Source organism: Propithecus coquereli, unplaced genomic scaffold, assembly GCF_000956105.1.
Source record: "Propithecus coquereli isolate 6110/MARCELLA unplaced genomic scaffold, Pcoq_1.0 Scaffold473, whole genome shotgun sequence".
Lineage (NCBI taxonomy): Eukaryota > Metazoa > Chordata > Mammalia > Primates > Indriidae > Propithecus > Propithecus coquereli.
The window spans coordinates 599,011-623,989 of NW_012150541.1; the positions used below are offsets into that span (position 1 = coordinate 599,011).

The 24,979-nt window shown below is 46.1% G+C and overlaps 1 protein-coding gene across 1 annotated transcript; it reads left to right on the forward strand.

Annotated features, from left to right (window-relative positions):
- Positions 1-12,636: 12,636 nt before the first annotated feature.
- Positions 12,637-24,374, forward strand: CLRN3 (clarin 3). The gene is made up of 3 exons (XM_012655351.1): positions 12,637-12,865; positions 20,265-20,444; positions 24,103-24,374. The coding sequence occupies exons 1-3, from the start codon at positions 12,637-12,639 to the stop codon at positions 24,372-24,374; spliced, it is 681 nt and encodes a 226-aa protein (XP_012510805.1).
- The last annotated feature ends 605 nt before the right edge of the window (positions 24,375-24,979 follow it).

Genomic DNA, 24,979 nt, shown 5'->3' on the forward strand with positions numbered 1-24,979 from the left:
AAACCTGAACTCCCAGGAGGCTCTGCCTGACTCCCCTGGCTGCTCTGGGCCCCTCACCCCTGTTCGCTCTGCTCCCACCCTGTCTCCTTCCTCTCAGTGCCAGAGCCAAGCTCCTTCCGCTCAGAGCTCTTCCAACCTGTGCACCTGGCTGCCTCTTACGGATCATGGCCTCTGGACCATCACCCTGCACCCCTCCCCTCTGCCGCTCTCTTCCACAGCCCCCATCACGGTTTGGGATTGCTTATGGGTTTGTTTACTCGCCTGACGCCCCCCTCTCCCCCGCCCCAGGGCTGTAAGCTCCAGCAGCCCAGGCTATGCTTATCTCCACACTTCTCCGTCTTGAGCTCCTGAGGCGACCCCGCTGGCCAGGAGGTGCTCCGTGAAGGCGTCGGGCTGGCAGAGGAGAGGAGGATGGGCCCCAGCAGGCAGCAGCAGGCAGCCTTGTCACCCAGGAGCCCAGCGATGGGCGGCTCCCTCCTGAGTGAGCCCCCAAGGAACAGCCCAGGTTGGGGCGGGGCCAGGTAGCCCAGTGACGTCACTGAGCTTTGGGTTTTCCTGCTGTCATGGCCTGCAGAGCCCGGCTTCAGTACACGAAAGCGATAATTTCAAAGCTCTGATAAGCATGGCTGTGCTTGTTAACACTGCAGGGCCGGGCAGCCAGGGACTGTGATCTCCGAAGAAAGAAACGAGCTGCCTTTGTCAGACATCTGCTGTTGGAGAGTGAACAGCCCTGGGAACAGGATGGGGAGGCAGATGGCTCTTCTCTCCCAGCGATATCCTCTCTGTTGGACCCCAAAGATTCTTTTAGAGATTAAGCAATATCTCTCAACTTCTTCTAAAGTCTGCAGACATTTGTCGTTGTCACACGCAAGCGTAGGCTGTGTTGATTCCCACACGAAAGCCCCTTCGTCCTTCTTTGCCGTCTTTGTTTCACCCCTCTTGGGCTCAATTCCCTATCCTCATCCTCATTGGCTCCAAGGAGCTCCCCACCTCTGGCCATCCTGAGCAGCTCTCACCGCCGTCCTATCCTAGGACCCTTCTTAAGTCCACAGCTTCCTCGTCCTCTCGCTGGGGCTGACGCACTGGCCGTCTCAGGCCCAGCCGACACCTGAGGACACCTGCCGACACCTGGCATAGCCCCTTCCTCTGAGGCGCAGCTCGGGCAGTGTTCCTGTGACTGCGACGTTAACCGTCCTTCCGCGTTTTGTCCCCATCTTACTCGAGGACCCGGCCTTTGGATTTCTCTGCAGAAACTCAGATAATGCTCATCACACTCAAAGGGCTCAGTAGATGTCAATTAAAATGCTGAGGCCAGAAATGCTCCCCAGAAAGGCCAAAAAAAGGCAAAATCAGTGTGTAGAAAGCACAGAATTTGCTTTTAAACATTACAGAGAAATACTAACATAAAATTATCCAACTTCAGCAGCCAGAAATCAGGTCTTGGTGATTGGCCATAAGGCGGGGCAAGCACCAGAGTCCTTCGTGATTTTGTTCAGGACCCATCTGCACAAAGAGGGAGTCAGGATGGTTATTCGGACCCCTCGAATGTACCAGAATGAACAACTCTAACAGTCCAGAACCTACTATTTTTACATCACCAAACAACTATTCTCTCTCCTCCTATTTTTCCAAGTCATGTCCAAGTATTCCCAGTTACGACCCACTGGAATCCAGAGGACAGGCTCTCTGCTGGAACATGCCTCTACTTACCCATAAAAGAGTATAGCTGCGCCCTCCTCAATGTCCTCAGGACCTTTTAACTCTTTTTTCTTGGATTGCTTTTCATTGATGACTAATACACATGTATTGTATAGATCCGAAGGGATCTGTTCAACGTATAAAGTCAAGTGCATAAACTAGTGAAGTGCATGCCCCCTCAAGATACTGAACATTTCCGTCATTCTAGAAAGTTCCTTCATATCCCTTCCCAAAAAGTCCCCCAACTCCTGCCAAAGACAACCATTGTTCTGGTGTCCATTACAATAGGCAGTTTTGCCTGATCTGTGATTCATACAAATGGATTTCATAGTACGTTATTTCTAGTTTCTTTCACGCAGCTAAACCTTTTTGAGATCCATCTTTTATTGTCTGTATCAGTAGTTTAGGTAGTGTGCTGTATCTTTGTCCTCTAGTTGATTTAAAAATGTTTTCCTTACCATTGCTTTTTAGAAATTTGATTAAAATGTTTCTTGGTGCAGTTTTCTTTATGTCTGTTCTTCTTGGGATTACTTGAGCTTCTTGGTTTATAAATTTATAGTTTTCATCAAATTTGGAAAATTTTCAGCCATTGTTTCTTCAAAAATGTTTTCCCCCTGTCCCCTATTTCTGGGACTCCAATTATACGCCCACAATATTTCCTAACATTGCCCCACAGGACACTGATGCTTTTTGCACTTTAAGCCTTTTTCACTGTGTGTTTCAGTTTGGATAGTTTCTACTGCTTCGTATTTAAATTGACTGATCTTTTCTTCTGCGGTGCTTAATATTCTTCCAAGTCCCTCCTGTGAATTTTTCATTTCAGATATTGTGTTCTTAGGTCATAGAATTTTCATTTGGGTATTTAAAAACTAACTTTTATTTTTCTGAAGAGGTGCCCACGTTTACTCATTATATTCATCCGTTCTTTTAAACCCTTTGATATATTTATAATGACACTTCTAAGTGTTTTGCCTGCTGATTTTAACATCCGCGTGATCTTTGAGGGTGCGTCTAGTGACTGTTTTGTTCCTGATCATTTCCCTGCTCCTGTGTGTGTTTATTTTTCTTTATTGTTTGTAATTTCTTATCGTTGTTGGATGCAAGATTCTGGAGAGACTAGGTGAGTTTTAGCTTTGTTAGGATATATCTGTAGAACCCTACTCCAGGGCTAGGGGGCCCCAGTTGTAAGACAGTCTTTTTGGGGTCTAGACCGAATGCCCACAGCATTTGGCAGGATCTTTCCACCCAGGCCGATGGGAGCTTTGAGGTCTCCCAGCACAGAACAACCTCTGGAGTCTCCACGAAGCTCACGGCCCCCAGCAGATGTCTGATGACGGGTTCAGAGAGCCTCATCCTGTTAGCGCGCAGCTTAGCGCCGGATTGAAGACTTAAGGGGTCCCGTGCAGGCTTCTAGGGCTCCCTTTCTGCCCAGCTTTGTTCTGCTTTGGTGTCCTGCCTCACATTCCAACCTCTCCAGGAGCCATAAACTTTGATTTCTGTTCCTCCACTCAGAAACAGAGCTGCGCTTGTTTGGGCTTTATTTAGACAGTTTCCCCGGGCAGAAAGCCAGGTGGTGTGTGCTCACCTCGTTCATTTCCTTTCTGTCAGGAATCACAGCCCTCCGCTGACGGGCAAAACAAACCTTTACTCCAGGTGCTTTTTCCAGTTTTTATATATATATAAAATGGTAGGAGAGTAAGTATGACATCCACCACTCTGTCCTGTTGTGACTGGATTTACACCTTTATGTTAAATAGTTATTTCATTGTTTTGTAATTATCTTTCTCTCTTCCCCAGAGAAGAGGCCGAGTCTCAGTCATTTTTGCAACTTCAGCATCTAGCAAGCTCCTTAAATGGTGCTGAGTAAGTGATTTTTGAATAAATGAATTAATGGTGTACGTTACACATATAAGTGGCAATTCAGATTTTGTGTTAGGTAGTGTTCAGAACTGCAAGTAGTGTATATAATAGAGTTACATAGTTATGTTATTTGAGTGGCAGTGAACATTACACTTTTTTAAAAAAAAAAAAGTAGAGAACACATATGCATGGCTTTCAAAATGCAAAAGGTTCAAAAAGGAAACAATGAAAAACTTAGGTCTTGCTTACCTTTTGTTTCCCAATCACTTCTCCTCTCCTGAGACAAAGTTAGTTCCTGGTTTCTCTTCAGTCCTTCCGGAGGACTCTTAGGCATTTGCAAACGTATAGACATATGAATTTTTTGATACCTAAATTTTAGTATATGGGTATTTTTCCATGCTAGTACTTACAGAGCTACTTCATTTGTTTCAGCCACTGAAGTCAATAGGCGGATGCGCCAAAACGGCTAACTCTGCTATTATCATAGGCCACTAAGATTATTCCCAATTGTTTTCTAATACAAAATGCTGTGGGGAATAGCCTTGTTCATATGTCATTTCACACATATGAGAATATGAGTGAATATCAAATTCTTGACCACTGGGTACAGGTAAACAACATATCACGTGTGCATGTGCACGTGAGTGTTTCGGAGAAAAGTTACCACATTGCCACATGTGTAAGCCTGAGGGCAGGTGGCCATTCTACTCACAGTGGGAAATACATTCACTATTTCTCTTCTTATATGATTAAGAACAATTAATTGATTCAATCTATTACATAAACTGAAGTCTAGAAATTAAAGTTGTTATCACTGGAAGACCAAATAATAAAATAATTCAGTACCTTCCATGATCTGTTTCAGATGATGTCATGATGCATAGGACACGCTTGCATTCTTCACTCAAAAATCACAAGGCTCTCAGAAATATTTTATCTACACTTTGGTAAAAGTCTATTTTTCCTAAACTAGTTCGAGAAACTATAAGGCCTTCAACAGATTTCTGGCAGAATGAAATGACTTAATTTCTTTATTTCTCACCATGAAATTAGTGTCTGTAATCCACAGAACATTATCACTTGTGGGATGATTTATTATTCACCTAATTTTTACCCTATATGGACATATTTTCAGTTTTTCTAGGAATTGAGGAAAAATTTGGTAATGAGATATATAATGCAGCACCAAGATTGTAAGGAAACTTTCCAGGAAATAAGATATCAATATCTATTTCGTATCAGTTATTAAAGCATGACGGACATTTAGTTTTTAAATATCAAATTTCCTAAAACATTGTAGTGTTAAGAATGATTTTTATGTACACAAAAACATTGTCTCTTTCATGGAAAAGTGTGATCATCTCAAGGTAATCTTTCTATTAAAATGATCCTAGAGTACATATAAACTATACATGCTTTATAATCAAAGCATAAATGTACATGAATTAATCATTTGAAGTATTAAAATAAATCCTGTTATATAATCTAGAGCTCCATGTGCTATAAGGTGCATATTTGTAATTACTTTTTTAAAAAAATCGCCGATGTTTAATAACCCTCATGACAAAAACAAGAAGAAATAAGCAGCCTCAAATTGCAGTAAAAAAGAAAAAAGGTAACAGTTTCCTCCAGTGCATCCTGGCAACGCAGAGGGTCGTTTTCCTTCTTCATGTCAGCCCTTCCAGCGTTTTCCAAAGGAAGGGTCCTTTGTGGCGGTAACGTGGGGAAACGTCAGAGACGATTGCAGACAGCACAAGGACGGCTGTTTCTTATTTCATGTATGAATTACATATTTATTTTCGTGTATATTAGAAAAACATTATTGATACATTATTTGAGACTTTACTACAACTAAGCTAACAGAGATAGAGTCATGGTCAAGCTAATTTATAAAAATTTAATTTAGAGAAAATTAGTAAGGAAATAATATTGGAGAAGGTAGTCACATATGGCAAGATTTGCAGCAGTGGTCCTGAAATGACCGAGTCGTGGGGAGTCCTAAACCAAAGCCACCTCCCCGCCGCTGGTAGTGAGCTTCGCCCCAGATTTTGGACTTGCTCTCTCCCTGTCTGTGAGGGCTTCATGTTCCAGACTGCTCTCTCCTGCAGTGGTCTCTTCATCACGTTCCTTCTGTCCCCCCACCCAGCCTTGGTCTGCCCTCACCCACCTGTCATGCAGCTCCTGTGCTGGACAGAGGCCCAGGCCTCCTCCTGCTTCTAACAGAGGGGAGAGACCGTCCCCATTGTCATGCCCTGTGACATGACATTACCAAGCCTAGTAAGTAAAGACTCCTAACTACATGGCTGTGCTAACCAGCCAAGAGCTGACTGAAGCAAGATCTCCAGCTCCACCTCCCCAAACTCGGAATGAATCTGAAGTACAAGACTTCTCCCTGCCCTTTGCCCAGCTCTCAGCCTGTGGGCATGTGGCAGCATTAGAGTGAATAAAACTCCAAGATATTTCCAATTTGAGAGGATTAAAGTTCTGAACAAGAATAGAAGTCTACAAACTAGGGAACAGAGCCAAGAGAAACACAACCGAAAGATGAAGAGAAAGCAAAATTAGGTCCTGGTGACCTTCTTTGAGACCCTGCATCAAGTTACGCGTGAGGTTTCCCTTACCCCAAACTGCTCTGAGCTTCAGACAATTTGACTTTGGTGTTTTGTCAAAGCTCTGTATACTTTTTTTCCTCCTTGATGCATTTAGGGGAAAAAAGCGATAGAAAACCGTCAAGCCAAAGACTGATGTTTAGAGAAGCGAAGATAAAGTGGGCCCAGATACGGTAAGAAGGATGTTGGGGGGCTCACTGATAACGTGATAGTGCAAACCAAAGGCAGGACAGAACTGCCCACGTTAAGCATGAACGCAATGAAAAGAAATGGTATGGGACCTATGACAACACACAGCAGAAGGAAAGAGTAAACACTCTTCAGGCTGGACAAACACCCAATCCAATGAGCAGAGGCAGTTTTCCCCGCATGTATTATGCGATGTAAGAATTTATTATGAAAAAGACTCAATTAAACAATTAATAATGAGATAACAAAACAACAGAGATGAGATGAAAGGAAACTTCAGAGTAAAGGAAACAAATTGGGACCCCAAACCACACAATTCCAGATTTTATACAAAAATTAGAAAAAGTTTTGGCTGAAAATGAGCTAGGCTTATGGAAGAAAGTCACAGTGAATACACAGGAAAAACATAAAGAGAATAAAGCAGTTAGAGACAGGATGGTGGATATGGAGGTCAAAGGTAGCCTAACACAAGAATGACTGGTGTGCCTGCGGGTACGATTTCAACAAGTGGAACACACAGTTTAGAAATGTGACACAGTTGGGCCGGGCATGGTGGCTCGCACCTGTAATCCCAGCACTTCGGAAGGCCATCGTGGGAGGATCACTTGAAGCCAGGAGTTCAAGACCAGCCTGGGCAACATAACAAGACCCTATGTCTACAAAAAAAATTTAAAATGAGAAATATGACACAGAAAAATTTATCTGCAATAAACTCAATGTGCAGATTGAAAGGACACACTGTGTGAAAGGAGAACAAAATTGATGCAGAACAATCTAAATAAAATATATGCAGTTTAGATGACTGTACTTCACAAATAAAGACTCTCGTAACCATGCTATCCAAGTAAGTTAGTCACATATGGAGAGAGAAAGTAAGGCTGGCCTCAGACTCTTCCACAGCAACATTCAGTGCAACAAGACGATAAAGCAGCAGGTACGAAATTCTGAGGGAAAGAAAGCGTGGCAACCACGTGGTCATTCTGGAGTCAAGGCTGACTTCCTCCTCCGACTGTGGTGGAGGAGCAGGGGACAGGTTGGCCCTACAGTCTTCAGGGCTGTGATTCCTGAGAGAAGAGAAACAAATGAGGTGAGAGGGACAGTTGCCCCAGGGAGTTTCCAAGGAGGGAGTTTCCAGGCCATGGTGTAGAAGGGGAAACCAGAAAGGACCCAGTGGCCTTCTGAAGTTGGAGAGACAGAGACCAGGGCTTGGGCGGTCAAAGTGCCTGAAACCAGTGGTGAGTGCTGGGGAGGAGAGAGCTGCAGAGGCAAGCTCTACGGGTCTGCAGAGGGGTCCCCTGAATCTCTGGTTGAGACTGATGCATGTGCCTGAGAGGAAGCTGCTGAAGCCAGGAAGAGAGCCACCTAAAAGCAGTGCCACAGACAATTCCTGGAGCTCACACAGGGCTGGGAAGAAAGACCTTGTAATAAAGAATCCAGAAAGGGACTCACACAAATATGGTCATCTGATTTTCAACAAAGATGCCAAGGCAATTCAAAAAATCAAGCCTGAACAATGGCCTAGCCTCATGTAGACAAATGAACCTCAGCCCTTACCTTATAGCAGGTACAGAAATTAAACTATAAATAGACCATAGTCTTAAATATATGAGCAAAAATTATAAAACTTCTAGAAGAAAACATAGCAGAAAAAAATCTTTGTGATCTTGGGTTAGGCAGAGATTTCTTAAATGACCTTTAAAGCATAATCCACAAAATGAAAAGATTAGTAAATTAGACTTTACCAAATTTAAAAATTTTGCTATTCAAAAGATACTGTTAAGAAAATAAAACAGCAAGCCAGAGACTGGGAGAACATAGTTGCAAAACATATATATCTAATAAATATTGTATCTAGAATATACAATATAAAGAAATTCTTACAAGGCTACAAAAAGAAGAAAACCCAATTCAAGAAAATGGACAGAAGATTTAAACAGTTCATCAAAGAAAATATATAAATGGCAAACATGCATAAAAAAATGTCCTACATCATTAATATTAGCAAAATGCAAATCAAAACCACAGCAAGATATCACTAAGCACTCATTACTATGCCCAAATTTTGAAGGACGGATGATAGTAAGTAGTGATGAGGACACAGAGCAGCTGAAACCATCATACATTGCTTGTAGGAATGCACATTGGAACAGCCACTTTGGAAAACAACGTGTCAGTTTCTTATAAAGTTAAATATATATTTACCATGTTCCAGTAATTTATTTCCTTTTTATTTACCCAAGAGAAAGGAAATGATATATCCACACAAAGATTTGTACTCAAGTGTTCATAACAGCTTTATTCATATATAATATAACATATTTATATATCTTGAATCTACCAAAATGTCCATCAACTGCTGAATGGATAAACAAATTTGTTATGTAGATTAATCTAAAAAAAAGCCAGATATAGAAGACTATTTACTGTAATATACTGTTTCTATGAAATTCTAGAAAAGTCAAAACTATAGTGAGAGAAAAGCAGATCATAGAATTGTAACTGAAAGCGATATTACCTATAAAAATCACCTCAATTTAAAAATCTAATAGACAACATTTTATAGAACAATAGCTTTCTCATACATGGGTGGTGGGATTATAATGTGGAGGCCAGTCTGGAGGCCAATTTGCATTTGGCATCAAAAATCTACAAATATCTGTCTGAACCACCAATTCTTCTTATGGGGTTTATCCGAAGGCTTTAATTAATAATCTATATTCAAGCAAGTTTATACAAGCAAAAAAATTTAATATTACCCAAAATGGCCCAAATGAAACATTGCTAAATAAATGATGATATCAATAAATCCATTAAATGGAATAGCATAGAGTGACATAAAACATTGTAAACATCTATAAACATTGATTGTAAGTTGATTATAAAGAAAATATCAATAAAATCCAAAGAATGGATATTTTAAGACCACATCCTTTGACCAAAATTGCAGAAAACTAGAAATAAATAACAAAAGTATAAATAATGCTATCATATAATTAGTTTACAAACTTTGTCATTAACAAAGACAAAACAAAAATTGCAATTTTAAGCTGTTAAATGCCATTTTAAAGACTATGTATAAAAACCTATGGGACCTGGCCAAAGCTATATTGAGAGGAAAATTCATGATTTTAAATAATTTTATCACTAATGCAAAAACAAAATAATTAAGAAAATAAAATATTTATTTCATAAAATTAGAAAATAGAAAACAAAATAAAGGACAGCAATAGAATAGCAGTAAAAACAAAACTTAATATTAGAAAAAATCCAGGAGAATGAAACAGATATAAAGGAAGCAGCAGAGAAGAAAATAGAAATCTCTAGTTCTAGTAACTTCCTGAATTCTCACTGTCGCCCCACCTTGGGTACTGTGAGATAACCCTGTATCCTTATAAGATGTGTCACTGTTCTGTTTTACACAGATTTAAGGTGCTTTTTACATGTAAATAGCCTTAATAACTTAGGAGTTGGGATACCAGATGCAGAAAATATAAAGAATATGAATGGAATATTTGATTACACAGATATTTTTAACTTGAGTCAGCAAAAAAACTGCACATATGTAAAAAAGCATAAATATGATGGAAATGCAAACAATAAAATGAACGTATAGAAATAAATATATATATATATACACGCACACATATGCAGAACTAACAAAGGCTTAATATCCTTACTGCACAAAAAAATCCTAAGTGGAAAAAAAGTCTATATAATAAATAAATCGACATTGTAAGCAGAAAACTTGTGCCAATAAAAATACACATTGGTAATAAGCATATTAAAATAAGTTAACCCTCAATGACTACAAAAAAAGTGACACCAACCAGCTAGTTTTTGCCTCTCAGCTTGTAAATGATTAAAATGCTCCGTGGGGCATGCCATGGACATTGAGGACTCTACTGCCAAGGGCCGTTGGTAGGAATCTAAATTGGGACAAACTTTCTGCTGATGTGCACATATCTGGTGACTCAACAATTCTCCTTCTAAGAATGTAACTCAAGGGAACACCTAGAAAGGTTAACAACATTGAACATATAAGGCGTAGCACCATGTTGTGGGTACAGCAGTGAAAAGCTGGAAACAACCCCAATGTCCACCCAAAAGGATTTGTATAAACAGTGTTTACTTTGTATAATGATAAAATAATTTATTGACATGAAAGGAGTGCCATGGCAAATTGTTCAGATTTTTAAAAGGCACAGAATAAAATAGAGCAGGTAGTAGGACTCAATTTTGATATAAATGTGTATATGGTGCTATGGCTTGAGTGGTTGTCCCCTCTAAAACTCATGTGGATGAGTTTCAATGTGGCAGTGTGGAGAGGCAGGGCCCATGAATGGATTAATCTACTCATGGGCTAATGACGGATCAATGGGCTACCTTGGGAGTGGGACTAGTGGTTTTATAAGAAGAGGGAGAGAGACCTGAGTTGGCATGGTCAGCCCACTCACCATCCCATGTCCTGCACTGCCTTGGGACTCTGCAGAGAGTCCCCACTAGAAAGAAGGCCCTTACCAGATGCCACCCCTTGACCTCGGACTTCCCAGCCTCCAAAACTGTAAGAAATAAATTCCTTTCCTTTTTAGATTACCCGGTCTCAGTTATTCAGTTGTAGCAACAGAAAATGGACTAAGACATATGGGCATAAAGATATGGGTATGAAAGACTTTGCTCAACTATGAACAAAATTATGTCTTCCAGGGTGAATTGTTTCTTATATTTACTTTCTTCTTCATTCTTTTCCAGTTCCATTTGAAAACTTTTTTGTAATGGGCATATATAATATTTGTGTCATGATACAAAATGATTTTCACTCTGGGGGAAAAGGACCAGAAGGAAAAACTACTCTGTCCCACCCCTTAAAATGTGGTCAAAATAAATAGACTGAAGTGGAAAAAATATCAGTACACAATACTGTACAATGTCGTGAGGATGTATAAAGTGTGCACGCTCATTGTGTTAAGGGCATGGTGGGTAAATTGGTACTTTTTCTAATGAGCACCTGAGCAATGCATAGCAACAGCTTCAGCAAAAGGTATTCACATACTTTGATTCACTTCCAGAAATCTAAGCAAGAAAATAATCAGAGATATGGACAAAAAATTGTGCATAAGAATGTTCATGCATATTCTTTTTCATCATAATTTAAAAATTGAAACAGCATGAACGTCCACAATAGTGGAGTACGTGTGTATGTATCTCTAATAACTCATCCAGCACGTGTTTACTAAGTGTCTCCTTTGTGCCAGGCTTTTTGGCAGCCCCTGGGATCCAGCTGTCCACCTCCGGGGGCACATCATTGCGTTACTCTAACAAGAAAGACAATTGGCTAACTCCACAAATAATTTAGGTGCTAGCCAAGAGAAATACAGGATGCCAATATGCATATACAGTATTACTTTATAATCAAAGAATAAGATAAAAAGAGGAATGCGAAACATGTTGTGAATGTCTGCTTATTATCTCGAGAAATGATCCGTTAGCCAAGTGGGGGAGTCTTTCTGAGGGCCAGAAATGACCATTTATAAACAATTAACCACTCAACAGAAGAGGATACAGGCATAAAGATCAAAAGCAAGATGGTCAAAACCACTTTCACCAGAGTACTAAAAATCAATGAAGATGAAACCTCTCAAGTTATAATTTAAATATTATACAAATATGATTTAATTTAAAAGAGAAAATGTTTAGTCGTAAGGAGGCATTAAAGATAAGGAGGTAGAAACTTTTCTCTTTCCCTCCACGGTACCTCTGGCAAAGGCTCACCCTCCTTAGGGCCCCCTTGGGAACAGTTGTGAAGGTCAAATCACCAACCAGGGAAGCTATTCTTGAAGGAGTTGGGGCTTTGTGTTGTTGACTGCTAGCATCAGCAACATTTTGGGGTACATATCCTCCGCTCCCTTCTTATTTAGGAATTCTAGTCCTGTCCTGACATGGTAGGCTAACCTTGCTTCCGTGGCACGCGACAAAGGATTATAAATTAATTATGTGATTGAAGAAGTCCTTGGGAAAACCATGCCTACCTCTTGTTCATGCCGGTTGGCTGTAACCATAGCAACCCCTCACTCTGGACCAAAGTTCAGCCACTGTAAAACTTTATGACCATGTTCACAGTTCAGTGTTCATGAGCATAACCCTTCCTTACGAAGAGCGAGGTGTTACATTTTACAACAAAGTATTAGACTCCATTTCTAAACACTGGACTCCAAATGATAAGGCCCCCAAATATTATAAGACCTTTGTGCTTTTGCCCTGGGGAACTGATTTTCCTGAGAAAATGCCTACAACAAAGAAAACATTGATGTTCTTGTCAAGCTTTTTCACAAGCCTGGGGGCTTTTGTCGTGATTTGCTCTGTTCTTGGGACACAAGCTTGGGTCACCAGCACGATTGCCTTCAGAGACTCTGTCTCGAAGGGTACCGTTTTCCTCACCTACGGACTTTTCCGTGGCAAGAGCACTCAAGAATTGAGTCATGGACTTCAAGAAGCTGACAAGTATTTTGCAGGTAAGTGATAAACTATTTTAGTTGATATAGTGAGATTTAATTAAGATTCACGTCATTCTGTGTTTGGGCCAAATAACCATTCAGAAATAATTTACTTGTGAGCTTTGAGTTAGGCTGTGGATATGAACCTACCTCATAACTCTGCAGACTCTGCATCATCATTTCAGCTTCCTCAGCCCTGGCTGACTGTTAGGACAACAGTCTAGCTCGGCTGTGTTTAAAGCGTACCTACCAAGTTTATTGACAAGTAAATAATTGAGTAAAAACATGTAGCAGCAATATGGTATTGAACAGCCAGTAGGAAAGGCGTTTTTAACTGTATAGACTGTGGCTTTTTAGTTGGAGCAACAACCTCTGTCCAGAATTTCATAAGTGGCGTCTATTCAGGGAAAACATGGTCCATTTCTTATTTCTATTTTTCACATTCATTTCTTTAGCTGACATGAATTTGCATTCTTGCCTCGAAAATATCCAAAATTGTTGTTGGAAATGACATTAAATTTCCATTAATTCTATTAATTGTATATTTTGTTACTTATTCCTAAACTTTTTTTCTGATTCCTTGTGTAGTAATGCCCTCCTCTCAATGGATGGGAAATGAAAAATTCATGGAGAACAATAAGTTGATTTAGCTACTTCTTTGACTTTTGAAGTTTGGTATCTACCATTATGTTTTCTAAATTTAAAACAACATTGTAAATTATGCAACACATTAAATGGACTTTGTTTTGAACAGTGTTGTATACAGGTATTATACAGGCATTATTAGGTATTATGTGGTGTTTACCTCTTGACTTACAAATACACATCATTTTCTACCTGTACAAATATAATATCTAGTCCTTGTGTAATGCACAAAGGTGGGAGTTTGTGGCTTACACACAAGCTCTAGGTTCCAGCTCTAGCTTGTTTATGACTTTGTTCAAGAAATGATTTCCTTACATCCAAAGCAACATGGTTATGTTCCCACGTTATAAATTTGTCTCCTGAATGTTAATGAAAGCAACGTCTCCCCTGACATTCCAGCGGCCTTTCCCGGCGACACTCCTCTGCCATCAGCCTCAGCTTCCCGAGAGGATGAGGGACATTTGTTTTACAGCAACTGGAAGCTATGACTTTCAAAGACTGGGTCATACTTTCAGTTAGCATTTTCAAAACCAAAAAGTGTACTAGTTTCTGAAACCCCAGACACATTTAAAAAAATGAACAGAGTAGACAAAACCTACAAGTTTTTTGGTTTTCATGTAGTGTCTGTCTGGAACCAGTAATTTGACATAAGTGGCTTCAAAGGAAGTCCTGGCTGCCTGTATCCAGCAGAGACCCAGCGGAGGCTGACGTGGGTCAGGGCCTGGCTTTGAAGCCCTCGGTACTAGGGAGCGGGGAGCATGGCGGTGTCAGGGGAGCAGAGGCAGAGTAGTCACGGAGACCTCGCAGGGGGCCAGGGCCAAGGAGGCACAGCAGCCCTGCAGAGCACAAGGAGGTGCAATACTGGCCTCCCCGCCGCCTGGCTCTCTGTTTTTATTCTTTGTTGCTGGGGAGCCACATTCTGACCTCCTCCAAGTCCCTGCGCAACCTCCTGGTGCTGAAAAAGGTGAGCCACTGCCCAGTTAACAAAAGTGCTGCATTATTGCTCTTGTTGGCATCTGAGGACTTCTCGGAGCCTAGGGGGTCTTTATTGCCCTTCACTGTAGTAATCGTTGAACTGGAAACACTTGCAAATGGTTCTCTTAGATAGGGAAAAGTCACGAACGTCTATCTGGTGGCGTTCAGCTACTAACCCCACAAACGCTTCCCTTGAGCCCAGAGCTGCAGTATTTACAGTGAGAAACGGATGCTCTCCCACTGGTTTCTCACGACCACACGGGGCTTATTTCAAACTAGAAACCAGTCTTTGGCAGTACAATAAAATCTGTTTAAGTGCCGCTTTCTTGCCCAGCGGTGGTGGACTGACTGCTCTAATCGAGAGGTTAACCATGCCAGCTTCTTGACCAGGATGAGGTCACACCGAAAATCCCCCAAGCGTAATAAATATTGCAAAACTCTGCTATATCTCTGCATGGCATCTATCATATCGTGCCAAATGCGACTGTAGATTTTGAAATGAAAGAGCAGAATGAGGTGCTGACGGCTGATTTCAAAGTGCCGGAATAATAACAATTCAGCCACCCTGTAGGTCAGTGGTGGGGAAGATGATCGGCCAGACCCAGCCAGGAAGTTCTCCAGTACGTAACTAGATTGCTTGGCAGCTCAGGCTGACGGTGTACGTCCTGGTTTGTCCAATGCCCAGATGAAAAGTGGCAGGTCCTGTATGTCCAGCCACAAGCAGATTGTCTTTGCTGCTCCCAAAGTTCCGGATATCTGAATTCTGTTCATAAAAACTTTCCAGAACAGCTGCTGTGTGAGAGAGGGGCTTGGATGCTGAAAGGAATTGCACCTGACTCCCAGCCGTGGCAGGCTCGCCAGCCAGCGCGAGAGAAAGACCTTCATCAGTTAAATTCGGGACAATGGTGTGTGCAAGCCCCCGCGAAAGCAAGGGTGGGGTGGGGACGCGTGCCCGCAAAGCCTCCGTGGAGGACGGAACCGCGAGGAACGAGTTGGTGGGGGGGACGCAAGCTCACCCTCGTGACAGTCCACCTCCTCCTTGATTTCGGGTCTTGGGTGCCGCATAAACAGGACTCTTACACGGAAGTCATTCCTGCAACTTGGTGTTTTGAGAATGCAGTCAAGGTCCAAGCAGCACAGTGTACAACATTTCCTACACCGGCCATAATGCAAATGAGTCACTCATGAGGAAGTGGCGTTCCTGTGAACGTCATTTCAAGAGTTACTCAGCCTGTGCGCTGACCGGAACATGTATTTTGATAGAATCATGTTGGCAGAAAAAGTTTTCACGAGAGCTATTTCTGTCCCCATGACAATTGCATTGCATGCAGCTGATGGCACAATCGCCTGGGATGCCGGTAGTGTCCCTGCGCTTGACCTTCTGGAGCAGTTGAATAAAAATCTCAGGGGATGAGGCCCTGACTTGTTTGTTTTTAAAAATCTTCCCGGGTGATTCTAATTCAGGGTTGACAACCGCCAGCTTCCGCCAAGGCCGGGCGCTACACTGGCCAATATGCATCACTGTATCGGGGATTGTTTTTAAGCCCCTTGGATGTGGCCTGCTTGAAGTTAAACTAACTTAGTGGAGAAAGCTCTGGACACAACCTTGCAAATGCACCGAGGCAGGCTGAGAACAAGCCTAGAACCCGCTGGCCTTGGAGGGCTGCATTTCTGCCAGCGATCCACGGCAACGAGCGGGAGTTTCTCCTCCATCTGGCTTCCCCTGCCGCTGGTCTCTTTTCTCTGACTCCCATGTGTTCTCAGGGAACTCAACATGGCACCATTAGCCCAAGCTAAAAATAATTAGGAAAATAAATCTGCTGCAGAAACGAATTCATAGCAAAGAGAAGAACAAGTGGAGTTTATTTCTCCAGAATCCATAAAGAGTTCCCACCCCATCCACAGAAGGATCGTTTCCTGGAGAGGATGATGTGTCATTTGCCCCCAGAAATGCGACCATGCTGGGAGGTGGAAAGCAGAGAGGGCAAAAAAGGTGCCCCCCCGAGCCCAGGCCACTCTTCTCCCCAAGAGCACCCTGGCAGCTTTCCAAGAGGCCAGGGCACCAGCCAGGGCTTCTGGGGGAGCTCCCGGCCATGCCTGGAGGACGGAGTGACATCGTGAGCTCCTCCAGTGCACTGCGGGCCACGAATTCAGGAGCTACACCTGCTCAGGCTCCCTGGTGACCAGGTGCTTGAGGAGGGAGTAGAGGCTGTTCCCACCCACCCACAAAGCCACCGGCTCTCCCTCAATGTCCGAGGACACAGAAAACCAGAACTCAAAGGGCAGATGGCCAGTGGGGAGCCGGGTGTCCGGATGACTCTCATTTTTGTACATTGTCCATCACCTGGCAGCACATTTCTGCCTCCCAGCTGCGGACGCCGTTGGCCGGGCCCTTGTCTCTGCGGCCACACATTGTTCTGGGCTCTTTCCTGAGGCTGCCAGGATCCAGGCAATTAGTTCCAATTGTGAGGCGGCTTTCCTGATTCAGATGCCTGCCCCCTAAAGGAAGAGAAAGAACGGAATGTATTTGCTAATTTTGTAGGCAGAGAGCAGCTGTCAGATGCTATGGGGCTTATTGTTATTTCATTCTTGCTAACTTTCACCGAATTTTCAGCTTTCATTGTCTGAGTTCTGAGCCAGGAGCTGGAGGGGAGATCCAGCTGTCATACCCATGTGGCACGGAATTCAGAAAGCTGAAAAATAATTTTAAAATGCAGCGGTTAAAATTAAGATAAATTGTCACCTTAATACATAGAAAAGTATGAGTCAACAGACTCCAAACTGACTCCCTTCGGAAAAATCACATGTATGAGATCTTACCAAAAGTCAAAAACAAAGCTAAACTCAATCCCACTTTCTAATTTACTCTGAAAAAGTAGAACGTTAACCATTTGCAAATGAGCATCCATTTATAGCTTTTAATAAGTGTGCAATGCAGAGAAATACTCCAAGCCACTTCGGGTGCCTTGGACACAGGACTTTTTTTTCCTCACACTGAAGCTTCTATTTTCTAGTTAAGTAACCAAATTATTTCTTATTGGTTACCAAACTTTGCTAAGGAGAGAGTCCATGTAGTCCCCAGAAAACTCCTGATGAGACCCCGGAGTTTCCCCTTTCGTGCCCAGGAGGCACGGAGTGCAAAGTGGCTCCTCCGCACGGTGACTAAGCGGGGAAACATCTGCAGCCTCCGACCTGTGCCTCTGAACAGGTGTGTCCTGCTCACCCTCATCGTTTCTTCCCACTCTCCTCCGATATCACATTCCACAAGTTTCAAAACAGGTGTGTGCTAAATCATAGCACCGTGAGCCTCCCAACCCCTGCATCTCCACGGTGAGCAGGGGAGAGGGGCAGGGACAGGGACAGTCCCAGCCCAGGTGGCCCCCACTCCACTCACCCAGAGGGCTGGCTCGTCCTATGCCACCCCTCCCCGCCCGGGCAGCAGGTGGTGGCTGGCACGACCCACGCCTATTAGAGCTCTTGCCCGGGATGCATAGCAACAGGGCCATGCTGGGAGTTTAACCACCACGTTCTATGGGTCATTAACAGAAATTGCAAAACAGTCCCCTCACCACTGAGTAGAAGTAGGCTGTCCTGTGCCAGCTGAACTTTGCTCCCAGTCCACAGTCCTGCTTGAGGAGCAGGTGTCCCCCAGCCAGGGTGGTGAGGTCACTGCTGCCTGCCTCAGAGCTGATCATTTCTCCCTCTGTTTGCTCCATTCTGCCACAGGTGTTTAAGGGACCTGTGGCCATGGCGAAGGACGTGAGGCAATGTCCACGTTTCCCTCTCCTGCCCTCTTCTCCCCCTTAGCCCTGTCTTTCCTGCGGTTTCCACTGCCCCTCTCAGCCCAGGCCCTTGCATTCCTCGTCACGGCTTCTGCTCTGGGCTCCTGCAGGAGGCCTGTGCCACTCAGGACGCTGCTCTCTCTGGACTCGGGTCTTCTCTCTCAGACCTCTGTGCCACCAGCGCCTGCGGATGTGTCTGAGGTGCCCAACTGCAGACCTGCCGGCCACATCTCTTTCCTGCCAGCTCTCTGTCCAGTAGGAGGAAACTCTTCTCCCTCCATGCAGCGCTGCTGATTAAAATAAAACGAGATGAACAAATAGAATTAAGATGTTCAAAAATGGAATGGGGACATACTCCGGTCCACAGGGACTGTCACATCTCCCCAGGAGTCCTGTGTCCACCCAGCCTGCATGCTTTGAGAAACAGAGTCGGGATAAAGTATGAGCAGGGTGCTGGGCTGGCGGGGGTGTTGGAATCCCTCCCAGCGAGAAACACTCCAGAGACGTGGGCTGGTAGTCACGCCATATCCTCCTCAAATACTTGGAAAGGCTGCCAGGCAGGAAAGGACCAAGTTGAATTTTGTGTTGTTCCAAAGCGGGAATTAGGGCCCCTGGGTACAGTTTGTAGAGATGCAGCCTGGGGCTCAGTACAATGGGGACTGTTTAAACAATGAAGGGGACGCAGGGAAGGAAAGGACACTTGAAAGCGCTGGCTGTCCCTGAGGAAGGGACTTGACGGCCCCTCCCGTGGGCGCTCACAGCACCCTGGGGTCTCCTGGCTCCCACGCCCTGTTCTCTGAGACACTGTGGTTCCAGAGGGAAGCCTGGAGCTGGGGGAGGGACGCCAGAGGAATGCCGAGGCAGCACCGCCCAGCCCAGGGACAAGACCCCCCCTGCTTCTCTGCCTTCTGTTCTTCACAGCCTCTCCGGGCAAGGACCTAAGCGTCTCCCTGGGCCCCTCCCTGGGGACCTGAGAAACAGCACCGGAAAGAAAGAGCCTTTCTCTCGTTCTTCCCCACTCCGCCATTCCCAGGATTTGCTGTTATATTACTGTGGACTCTGAAATCTTTCTCCCGGTCGCTGTCCCCTCACATCCTGCAACTTCGTGGAACATCTCTGTACACACTGTTTAACGTGCTGCTGCCTCCTGGGGCCTCACACGCCCTGCGGCCCTTGGTTCCCGGGTAGGTGCAGGCTGCGGGGTCTGGCCACCGTGCCGTCAACAGGGGAGCAGGTGTGGGGCCTGGCGGTGGGCAGAAGCTGGAGAACGGCAAAAACAGGAACCGAGGACGGACAGCCAGGGCACCTCTGTTTCATTTCACATGCGTGTGGTTTCATGTCTGGGGCTCCTCTGCCCTTAAGAAATATGCAAATTTTATAAGATGCTGTTAGAATTGGGAAGAACTTTCCCTGAAGAGATGTCGGAAGCTCACACAAGGGCCGAACTCCCAGCGCCTCCAGCCTCCAGCCCCGCGCTGGGTTCAGGGACGTGGCCGGTGGAAGCAGAGCTGACGGCGCGGTCTCCACGCCAGCCTTCGCCCTCGCCTGCCTACACCACGTTGGCCCTTTCTCTCCCGGCTCCCTCTGCCCAGGGCCACCCCCTGCTCACGGTTACCCCGCAAGCCACAGGGCTTATGGGCTCCTCACTGTGCCCAGGTTTCCAGGGTGACCCACCTCGTAAGGTGGAAGCAGCGTCAGTGCTCAGGGCAAAAGGGACATGAGCAGCGACGGAACCGTGGCCGGTGCAACCCCGCCGCGGGTATTAGGGAGGGCGCACTCTTCCCTGGGAGACTTTAAAACTGGGATGAATATCGAGTTATCCAACGTACTGTGCTCATGTTCATTCAACCACAGATTCAACAACGGGCCACGGTGCGGATGCGGGCCTTGCTCCTGCGCGACTCAGAGGTGTGTGACATCTCTAAGTGACGTGTGGCGACCACTAACTCAAGAACCTGAGAGGGTAGGTGGGCCAGGCGAGAGCTGGTATTTGCACTCACCAAACTTCGTTTCAGTTTTAGGGATATTGAATAATTCCTCCCCAAAAACTCTGCACTTGGTGGCCGTCCTGTTCCTGGCCCTCAGCTTGTTGGCCGCGCTGCTGAGCTCTGGGTTCACCTTCTACAACAGCGTCAGCAACCCCTACCAGACGTGCCTGGGCCCGGTGGGGGTGCACACCTGGAACGGGCTCTGCGGTGAGTGTCCCCGGAAGCCTCGGGCTCCACGGAGAACCACACCTGCCGGTCTCCCCCTCTCTGCCCCCTCCCACACGGGAACACATATAGTCCCATTCGCACGTGGAAACTATGAGAACCTGGCTCTTATGCTGGGGTCTGGGGCTTTTTTTGGGTCAATCTACAGCATTTATTAAGCATCTTTGGAAACAGAATTCTGTTTTAAACGCGCTGGTGAGGACGCTTATCACATAACCCAGCCTTTGCTTTTGAGAAACTAGTGTAAGGAATTCAACAAAATGTACACCAATCAACAAAAAATTCACTGGGCTCCTGCTTTGTGCTTAATTCCAAACTAGGCTCGATGTGGCATACGGAAGCACACACAGGCGCACACATATACCTGTGCACACATTGTGCTTTTTGCCTCCATGTAACAAGTATTAACTTGGGTTCCCAATAGGACACGTCTGCGTGTTTGTGCCGCAGAACCACAAATAATGTCATTGAAGAGAATCTGGGGCAGACACCGTTCTTGGGGGCTGCCTGTGAGCCCAGGGTGTTGCTTGGTTATTTCGTGTGTCTCCTGGGCCGGGTGCTGGGATGAGGGTGGAGCCCAGATGGGAAGTGGATCCCGCTTTGACTCACTGTGTTCTGGGCTCTCACTGAGTTTGTCCAGGGCTCTGCAGCCACCACATCTGCCCAGAGGCAGGGCCAGTGGGGCTCCTCTGCCCTCCCAGGCTGCCTTCAAGGGCTTGGCCCTGCGGGCAGCCAGGTTTCTCCTGAGCTCTCCCTCTCTCTGCCAAGGACGCCTGCCCACCTGGAGCTGGGGCTGGGGCTGGCTCAGCCCCAGGGGTGAGTGGGGGAGGCGTGCATTCGTGGAAGGAAAGCTGGCCCCGGTACCAGAGCAGAGGGCCAGATGTGGGGCTGGTGGAACCCAGAGACCGGGCATTGCTGTGTCCACAGCCTGCAGGCCCAGAGCCGGCCACCGTCTTCCAGGAGGCTGTAGCCTCCCCATCTCTTTTCTGCACAGCTGAGTGCAGGCTGGCTTTGCACATGGCAGGGGCCCGATGCCTGTTTGTAGAGGAAAACATGAAACACGGAGGTCAGACAGCCTTCCCCCAGCCCTGCCTACTTCTAGCGACAAAGAATTATTTGACAGGGAGAGAATTCCTGCCACATTCCTTTCCCGGCTCAGGGGCAAGTTCTAACACAGAGAGAGGCTATGAGGTGGGCAGAAAAACAATCGGAGAAGTTGTCGTGTTCTGACACGGGGGAGCCTTTGTGCAGCTTCGGCCTCTCCAAATGCCCCTCAGGGCCTCTTGGTCCTAATGCTGTGACAAGCCAGCCTTTGCCCTGAGTTGCCCTTTGAGGACTCCTGATCTTTGCAGGAGCTTTGAGCGTGGGGGACTTAGTGAAAACTGTTCCAGGAGGCCCAGCCTGTAGAAGGGCTTGTGTACAGAGATGCTGTTGACCGCAATGCATCCTCGCCTTGGGTCGTGGCGGCGGCAGGGCAGGTGAGGGCAGGGCAGGGCAGACAGACTCCTGGGAGTCCAGGAGCCAGAAGGGAGAGCCGCAAGCCCCACAGGGCAGGGCTGCAACAAATGCTCTGGGCTGGCAGACGCTGGGTGGGGAAGGAAGTGGGTTTCCCAGCTTGTTTCTGACATTCTGCTTTGAGGAAAAAAACAGCAGTGTCGCCTCCCAGGGTCTTGTGCCAGCTGAGCGCAGCCCACCATCTGTACCACGCTGGCGTGAACAGCCCTGGCCACAGCGGATGTAGCTGTGGACTGAGGGGAGGCTGAAACCAGAGGAAACGTTGCAGAGTGTCCGTCCTAAATACGTTCGTGCCTCCGCCAAGGAACCAGAGAGCAGACAGTGACGCAGCAGGTCACACGGCCCGACGGTCACAGGCCAGAACAGAGGCCAGTGCCCCGAAGCCTTCAGGAGCTCCTCATCTATCCCAGAGCTTCCTCCAGCCCCGGTAAACCCCCTATCCCTGAACGCTGGAGAGGCCGGGTGGTTAGAGGCTCTGGGCTCTCGCCCCTAAAAGGGACTCGCGTTAGCATTTCGCGTCTGCGTGCCGGCCCCTCCCGACTGGACTCAAAGCTCTGGGCAGCCCACTTTGGAGAAAGCATTTAATCCTGTATTCATCCTGCCCCTTTATGATTAAGCTTTTATAAGAAACTTCACAAGAGGAAAATGAAGGATAATTAAGGCCGCGAGGCGCCCAGAGAGCATCAGAGGGCCGGGGCTTTTGTACGTACAAATTATTAAGAAATAAAACGATGATGGTGAGGGCGAAGGTCTGTCATCAAGGACTGTTAACGTTCTCCTCACACAAAACCCCTCTAATTAGGGCCTTTTGAAGGACCGTTTAGACAGCTTCCCTGGGTGTGGGGTACAGCAGGATACATTTGATGCCAAAACGTCCATCGGGTCCTGGGTACGAGTCAGGGGATGAGGAGTTCCGAAGGAACTTCCACCAGGGGCTCCCCAGACGGCCACCCACGCGCCGTCAGACCCGCCGGGCGAGACTGCTCAGCTGCCTCCTCTCGAGTCTGATGGAGCTTTATGGAGCTATGATTCACATGCCGTCTATTGACCCACGAAAGCGTACAAGTCGGTGGTTTTTAGCACGTCCTCAGACATGTGTCAATTTCAGAATCTTTTCATCATCTCAGAAAGAAACCCCATGCCCTGGGCTATCACTCCTCCCAGCCCACTCCCAGCCCTAAGCACCCAGGAATCTGCTTTGTGCCCCCAGCTCTTCGCCTTTGGAAGATGAGGACAGAGGCCCCGAGAAGCTGCACGGCACGTCCACGTTCACACTTCTGGGGCCCTCAACCCTGCTCTCTCTGACTCCGGAGCTACATTCTTCTAACCGGACCAAAGTGGCTCTCCAAAGTCTGCAAACATTTAGAGAACTAAAGAATGTTCTCTACTGGAGGACGCTGTGAAGAATGAAAAACAAAGGATTAGAAAAATAAAGTAAATTCTCTTCTAAAATGAGTTTAGTAAGGAAATTTTCTCCTGGTTAAACGCTTTGCCCCATGGCATAGTGTGGAATGAAACTCAAGCTCCTGAGCTGGCATTTGTGGCTCTCCAGGGCTGTCCCATCTCCATGTCCAGTGCTGAGGACACTGGGGACCTTTCCCAGGCAGCCGAGCTCACCTCTTACAGTTCCGATACTGCCCGCTCACTGCCCACCTGGGTCTTTGTTGAAGCTGCTCCTTCCACCTGCGATGCTGCTTCCTGCCTCAGCCTCCCCAAGTCTTGTCCATCCGCCCAGACCTCCCCAGACATGCCCGTGGCCGCTCCCACTCACGCGCTAATTCACTCCGGCACCCAGCACACCTGCTGCGTACCCTACATACCCTATGTATAATAGCTACATACTGGGCTATTCGATAGACGAGTTGCACAGAAAGTACTTCTGAAATGATTTAGCTGGCAGGTTTGCTCTTGTTCATACACAGCCCTTCACAATCTTCAGCATTTCGTGCCTAGAAATCTGGTTTGTGTCTTGCATTTCTTTCACATTCTCCCTAAGGCTTAAAATAGTGTAAGTGCCAGTGTGGATATTCAGCGAATGCCCATAGAGTATGTGTCCCATAAAGAAAATGAGTGACATTAAAAGATGTATCACCATGTCATTGACGAAACTTCATTTTCTTTTCAGCATTATTCATTTTTGTGGCCATGATGCTGTTTGTGGGGAACACGCAGTCCAACCGTCTCTCGGAGGCGCTGTTCCAGACGCTTTATCCAGCGGTCACCAGTGAAGGGATGAGCCACAGTTACGGACACTCATTCTGGCTCATACTGCTCGTCATTCTCCTAAACATCGTCACTGTGGTCATCATCATTTTCTACCAGAGGGCCAGATACCAGCGGAAGCAGGAGCAGAGAAAGCCAATGGAGTACGCCCCGAGGGACGGAATGCTGTTCTGAGTTCCACCTCTCGCCACTGGGCGTGATGTCAGCTCTACTCCTGGAGCGGTAACTGGTCAGTTTACCCGGACAATCAGCGTGGTAAAGTGACACTCACTCGTGATAGCTTTTGTGTTTCACGACATTGTGTTCTTCATGGATTCTGTGCCCTTGAAGGGAGTTTCTCCCACAAGCTTGGGGAAAATGAGTGGGAAACACGGTCAGTCTCTGTAGTGTTCAGAGCAGTAGAATGATTATGAGTGCACGGACCCTCCTGACCTGGGCTCGCCTCTGAAATAATGAAGGTTTGTGCTTGCTCCTTTCCTTCGCGACGTCAAAGCACTCCAGCACCTGTGAGCCTTCTCCTCAGGAGGACGTGCATCTTTATTCCACGCTGTGAATGAAGACTCTCAGGTACAGACAGATCAGAGCTTGTCCTTCCAGCAGGACCAGGTGCTGCAGGCAGGAGGAGAGACTTCGGAGTAAACGGCTTGGCCCTCGGGACCTATAGTGGCTGACGTAACTCATGCCCAGTGGTGGCTGAACGTGCTGATATGAGGTCCTCAAACACATTTTTGAGGGTCCAAGGTGAGATTTTTGAAAGAGAGAGATTAGAAGTGAGAAGA

Coding starts and splice junctions, on each gene's coding strand:
- CLRN3 (XM_012655351.1), top strand. CDS start 12,637: ATGCCTACAACAAAGAAAACATTGATGTTCTTGTCAAGCTTTTTCACA. Junction 12,866..20,264: donor AGCTGACAAGTATTTTGCAG/GTAAGTGATAAA, acceptor ACTTCGTTTCAG/TTTTAGGGATATTGAATAAT. Junction 20,445..24,102: donor CACCTGGAACGGGCTCTGCG/GTGAGTGTCCCC, acceptor TTTTCTTTTCAG/CATTATTCATTTTTGTGGCC.